This window comes from Phycomyces blakesleeanus (assembly GCF_001638985.1).
Source record: "Phycomyces blakesleeanus NRRL 1555(-) unplaced genomic scaffold PHYBLscaffold_10, whole genome shotgun sequence".
Classification (NCBI taxonomy): domain Eukaryota; kingdom Fungi; phylum Mucoromycota; class Mucoromycetes; order Mucorales; family Phycomycetaceae; genus Phycomyces; species Phycomyces blakesleeanus.
The window spans coordinates 235,459-241,810 of record NW_017265143.1 but is presented as its reverse complement, the minus strand read 5'-3'; the positions used below and the strand labels follow the sequence as shown (position 1 = coordinate 241,810).

General features: G+C 32.8%; 3 protein-coding genes across 3 annotated transcripts; 1 reads left to right on the top strand and 2 right to left on the bottom strand.

Annotated features, from left to right (window-relative positions):
* Positions 1-524: 524 nt before the first annotated feature.
* Positions 525-884, top strand: PHYBLDRAFT_145126 (hypothetical protein; the record flags this gene model as incomplete). Its single annotated transcript, XM_018431370.1, has 1 exon — positions 525-884. The coding sequence occupies one exon, from the start codon at positions 525-527 to the stop codon at positions 882-884; it is 360 nt and encodes a 119-aa protein (XP_018291691.1).
* Positions 885-2,539: 1,655 nt separating this feature from the next.
* On the bottom strand, positions 2,540-3,196 carry PHYBLDRAFT_168086 (hypothetical protein; the record flags this gene model as incomplete). The annotated part of the gene is made up of 3 exons (XM_018435791.1): positions 2,540-2,749; positions 2,808-2,880; positions 3,072-3,196. The coding sequence occupies 3 exons, from the start codon at positions 3,194-3,196 to the stop codon at positions 2,540-2,542; spliced, it is 408 nt and encodes a 135-aa protein (XP_018291690.1).
* Positions 3,197-4,542: 1,346 nt separating this feature from the next.
* Positions 4,543-5,189, bottom strand: PHYBLDRAFT_64624 (hypothetical protein; the record flags this gene model as incomplete). Its single annotated transcript, XM_018441326.1, has 4 exons — positions 4,543-4,587; positions 4,666-4,758; positions 4,838-4,957; positions 5,061-5,189. 4 exons carry the CDS (start codon positions 5,187-5,189, stop codon positions 4,543-4,545), a joined length of 387 nt encoding a protein of 128 aa, XP_018291689.1.
* Positions 5,190-6,352: the final 1,163 nt, after the last annotated feature.

The following is a 6,352-nucleotide window of genomic DNA, read 5'->3' as shown; positions in this document are numbered from 1 at the left end:
AGAGAGAAAACGGTTGTATTGTGCATGCCGGCCTGGTAATAGATATTTTTATATTAATATTTAATTTACATATAAAGTAGTAAGCTTGGCAGATACCAAAGACTCGGAACCTATAAATCAAGATCTTCATAGAGAATAATTAAGGTGACGTGAATCAATTAATACAGGAGACAAGTGTGTCTTTGATTTTCGATTCTCGATAGGGGGAAATTATGGATTACAGATCATGGATCATTGATTATTATTTTTGGCTGTGGTTTTGTGGATCAGGATTTTTGGCTGTATTTTCCGATAGATGCCAAACATCAGATACGATGGCCCCTTGTCTTTGTCCTAAAAATGGCAATAAAGTGAAGAAGAAGCATGTAAATCTCCACTGATACCCAAAGAGCACGGGCCTTTTGAAATAGTATATAAAGGTTTGACATTTTTGCACTTCTTTCCTTTTTATTACATATTCTCTCAACCACATCTTACCTACCAAGCCTTTCTTTACCTTTACACCTCATAACCCACACTCTACAATGCAGATCCTCTCTATCCAAAAGCGTATCATCTCAAAGTGCCAGCGCCGCCAATCCTCAACTACCAACACAGCTAGCCGTGTCTCCACATTTACATCATCAATGGGACAATGTATCAAAGGGCTCGCTTCAGTCAAGAAAGCTTTTAGCTGCAAAAAAGTCCAAACTACAGCCGCACCTTCTTTGATCTCATCTTCATCGACGATCTCTAATGACTCCTATCTTTCTGACCTTTCTGATGACGAGCACTTTTCAAAATCTTGCCCAGTATCTGAAAAATCTATGGCCCTGGATTCACTTATCTTTGATCATCCTTCAGTCACAGTCCGCATTAGTCCAGCTGCCTATCGCTCATCTTAAATCGATCTTGATTTCAACACCCTGTATATACACCCTGTAAAACACAAAAAATTGTATAATAGTCAAGTTCATCAAACAAAAGCATTCCATTTTCCTTGTACATACATCCTTATAAAAAAAGACTATCGCAACATATAAAGCTCTCTAGAGAAAAACTCTTAAAATAAAATACAATAAAAAAAAGAGCCACAAACACTTTTGCAGTGGTTCTTTTTGTTTCAACTACCAATAAATACATTTATCTTATTGAATACCTCTTAAAACATGTCTATTGTTCTCAATTGTTTGCATCAGTCTGTATAGCTGAGCATTGAATTTATGTAAGCTTTACAAATCCAAAGCTACTTTATATAAATTACCCTTATTTTTTACAATATGAAATGTATGTGTATGTCCATTTAACCCCCTCTCCTTTGACTCCTTGGTTTTGGTATTAATTCTGTAAAGATAACACGAGAGTATGATTTGAATATATATATAATACGAATTTATAAGAAGCTTGTAGACACTCTCTTCATTAGCAGTCTCTTTCTCTATCAATCAAAAGATCATCCTTTGCTTGTAAAATTGAATAAAATTATACCTTTTTTTTTAGAGAAAAAGAACAGAAACCACAAGAGACCAAGCCATACTCAAGCCCTTGGTTTTATGTTCTTGTACATAATTAATTGAATCAATATAACGATATATATGTTTCCTTCTTTTTTAATAGTCTCGTGCACTGTGCTGGCTTATTTATTTATTTTATTTGTATAAAGTCATATAAGGCCACTCAATAACGGCCAACAACTTATTGGTTTTTTGGGAAAACACTTTAGGTGGAAGACATTTAGTTTCTATTTCTAAAGTAAAATTGAATCAAAAGAATTAAAGGAATAATTTTATATTCGTTTGGACCTCTTGACGTAATTCCCTATACTTAAATGTCCATTTGTTCTGCCAAATTAATGGGGCAATTTTGTTCAACAAAATTACTTTCAGGATTTGTGAGCTACCTTTACTATCGAGGATTTAATAAACATCGTCTCATGGTGTAAATATCGAAATTGCCATTTTTACATTTCTTGATATCTCCACGAATATTGGTCTGTTGCTAGTCAAATAAACACTAGAGATCATGGATCAATTTGCTCAACAATTTTACTTGGTAGCAAAAAAAAACAAAAATATCCGATTTTTTTAGGTGAATACCCTGAGAGAACGTTTGGATCAAATATGCTTATATGGTGTAAATATTCAAAATCTTATTAGTAAATTGTTTTTTTTAGAGTGAAAAAATGAGATATTTTGTCTGGTATTTATGCAATCAATGTCAAACAACATCTGAATGATGGATCATAATGTACTCCACCAGGTTGCTTATATATAAAAAGTAGCTTGACTTAACCGATATAGAGTTATAGCTGAATTTCAAGATTTGATTTGCCATTTTGATCAAAATGCCCTTTTTTTTATTACACTTTTCATTTCACCGGTAAATTCAATAATATTCAATGTGCATTTATATCATATAAACCAATTTAACTAACCTTTGAGCGATCCGAACACTATTATAACCTTCAATGAACACACAATACAATCTCGAAGCTCATAAAAAATAGACCTGTTTATTCGGACCATCGCATACACAAACCCTTTTTATTTTTAAAATGCTTTTAAATAATTATATTCTGAAGATCTGTGAATGTTATTACAGAAATATTAGATCCATTCAGTGTGTATATGTGTTCTCTTGGATCTTTGTGCTTTGAAGGTCTGCGAATAATTTCCATACGGTAACCTAAACCAAAGTGCTTTCCTGCAAAATATAATAAACCCCGACGTTCAAACAGCTTGGAGAGATCGAGGCTCAAGAAAGAAAATGGCTATCAAGCGTGTAAAATAGATATGTTGACAGCGTGATTTCCTTCTAAAAGCCTTTACTAAATCATATAAAATAAAAGCAACCCTTTTTAAAAGACCTTTCAAAAGACCTTTCTCTTGTGTTTTTCTGTATCTTGTATTGTTCAATATTAAAAAGTATACACACTTTTTAGTACCATATATAAGAATTAAGATATTATTCTTGTAATAGTCAAAACTCTTTTATATTTCTAAGAAATCAATCAGATATCGACTGTACATATATATACCAAGTACTTTCAAGACTTTAACAATTTTTAAACGCGTGTGCATTCTGGTTTTTACCCTAAAAACTCTTGCTTTCTATCATGAGTGGCTGTTAAAAGGATGCGCAAATCAACATTGGACGTCAGGCTGAATGAGAAAACTAGGGAATTGATCTTTAATGCGCAATGTTCTGACAAACTCATTTCTGCAAAGACATGATGAGAGTTATATATAAGCTAATGAGCTATTCGCATGAGCAGAATTGTAGTTTCTGATGGTAAATAAGGTTTCGCATCGTTGTCGCTCGTCTTTTTCTGTTTTTTGCGTCCTTTTTTGTTTACTTTTTGCTTTTTTTTTCATCGTCTTTAGCTCTAGTAGTCACATGCATATGAAAAGAGTCACACATCTTTCCCCTTAATTTTTTTTGAAGGGGCACACGTCAGCGATGAAAGGATGCAAGAGATGCGTAAAGTAGATGGAAGACTCCATTTACTTTGGTCCTCTTCACCGAAAAGGAACTCGTGAAACTCAACTCCGTTAAAATAGTTCAAGTGACGATTGACGTTCTTTAAAAAAAAACTGTGTGTGTGTGTTAGGTACCACCACACTCGTCTGTAATATTTCTTTCTGGAATTGGTTTGAGTTTAATAAAGAAGTGCAGTATGATTGTACTGAAGTTCTGACGATATTCTATAGAGTTATAAATCTCAAGAGAAACGAGAGGTTTGTAACGAGTCTTAAAAGAAAGAAATAAAGGTGCGCCGGCTTATATCAGAGAAGAACTCTAACAATTTAAAGCAGAGCAAAAATAAATGTAGATCTTATAAAATATAATTTATATAAAATGTAGAATAATGCATTAAGATTAAATAACAGTACTGGCCAAACTGGCTGTACCAGTAGTATTAATACTAATAATATAGAAAGCGTACTTTTATGCTACAAGGTAGAAAAGCACTGGTCTTTTTAATAATATACAGTAGTTTTGTATAAGGGATTCTACTATGGCTAAGATGTTTGTTTTAATATTCAAAGGCATTTCTACAGCTATATACCTTCTATTATTCATCAAAGATGTATATGCATTCTTTAAACAAGAACAAGTTTCAACATTTAAGCAGGAAGTCCAAAACAATGTTCTCATATTTCAGTCAATAATAGGTTTATTTTTATTATATATAAGGTAAGCTATATAATCTATATTTATGGTTAGAGTAGCGACTCCTGTTATATTCTGAGGTATTCGGGATTGATTTTGGCGTTAGTATCTCAATATATGGAAAAAGTGGATACTGTGAGAGTGTTATTTATTAAAGAGACAAAATAATCTTGCTTATATATATTACTATTAAGTTTTCTTGTAATCCAAATGCATATTGTGTAATTGCTGGTTTACACTGTTTAATTATGCAGTGTACGTATCATTGGTGTGTAACAGTTCCGGAGATTGTTAACTTGCCAGGTTCATTAGCAAGAAGGAACCAGTGTTTGGTTATGGAGTCTGTTCTTCACTCAATTGTGGTGTGTATACCACATATTCCTCTATTTCTCAAATATATCTAGCTCTTTCCGCCTCTACCGCTGTTACACGGCACTATACACAAACAAATAAGTAGGTAAGTTAAATGTTTTATGAATGATTAGACATGGCTAATAAGAAGACTGCCTTTACCTGTTTCTCCTCTGCGCTTAAGGCTCTCCATCTCTCAGCAACCGTCATAATGAAGCTGCGTAGATTCGATTCAGCATATTCGCCTCTTGGTTGCTATGAGAACCAGTCGGTACATTGGGCATAGCTATTGACCGGCATCTTGGAATTTTTTTGGGTCTCTGCATCGACGAACCCTACACCCTGTACGCTTCCTTAGTTCTTGCTGCTTGTCATATGCTTCGAAATCGATCCCTTCTAAAAAGTTAGCCAAAGATCTCATCCTTCTACATATATGCTCCATCTTGGATAGTGCCTACATTTATGAAGATATAAATGTAAGTTATTATAATACAAAAAATATTTCTACATTCACTTTATACATTTATATGATTTCAACAAGACTTATTGATATTTACCTTTCTTCTTTTTCTGGCAATGAATTCACTGAGCTGACTATCAGACTGGCTAGATGAAGTCGCGCGCTGAATACATGGGGACGTAACCAGGCTATATGGAGATCCAGATGAGCTATTTGGATCGGACATATTTTTTATTGGTGAATTGAATATAAAGTAAGAAAGCAAGAAAGTAATGAATAAAAAGTGAAGTGGGAGCAGTATTTATACTAAATTTAACTATATATTTATATATATATACATATATACATATACATGCTTAAATGTGTGGCTTTGTAGTGTGTATTGAATGAATAGATTCTTTCTTTAAAAAAATTATTATACACTTTCTTTGTTCTATTGAAGTAACATTTTTGTCCAAAGATAGCAAAGTTTGATAAGACCCCGAATACTTAAATAACATTTTGCTCTTATTCATATTAATAATCAAGGGATTGGTGTAATACATCTTTTGCAATAAGAACAAATATACTTAGAATTTTATTGTATTTTCTTTGTATTTTCTTTATGGAATAATTGAATAGGATTTTATTTGATATATTTAACTCACAAAGAGGTTCTTTTATTATTGTGCTTATTGAAGTTTAAAATAAACAGTGTCATACCAATATAGTGTATTTTTAAATAATAGCAATAATAATAATACATTTTACTTTGTACAATGAACTAATCGAAAAAAAGGGGGACAGAACTGTGTGGTAGTCTCCGCTTAAAGTTTCGAGCCCGTAGTAGCATCCGTGTGTGGACATACAGGAAACAACATTAACGTTGTCTGCCAGAAATACATAGATACCATTGAGCTTATATATTTATATAAATATCTATTTTTTAAAAAACAAAATGCATACATAATGTACTGCTCTAACATGCAAATACTATATACACTCTTGACAGTATTTTCCACTAATTAATCACGGAACCTGTCCTCACGCAATAAGAGTAATTTGTGGGACACGACACTTGTAATGTCCGCCATTTAAAAGCATCGTTTAAAGGTGTAAATATCGATATTGCCATTTTTTCATCTATCGATATCTCCATCAATATTGGTTTGTTGCTGATCAAACAAGCACTAAGCATTATGGATCAATTTGGTCAACAACTTTACTTAATAAAAACAAACATAACCATTTGATTTTTTTAGGCGTATATCCTGTGCAAACTTTTCGATCAAACATGCTTAAATGGTGTAAATATCGAAATTTCCATTTTTACATCTCTCGATATCTCCACGAATATTGGCCTGTTTCTAGTCAAACAAGCACTGAAAGCCATGGATCACTTTGTTGAAC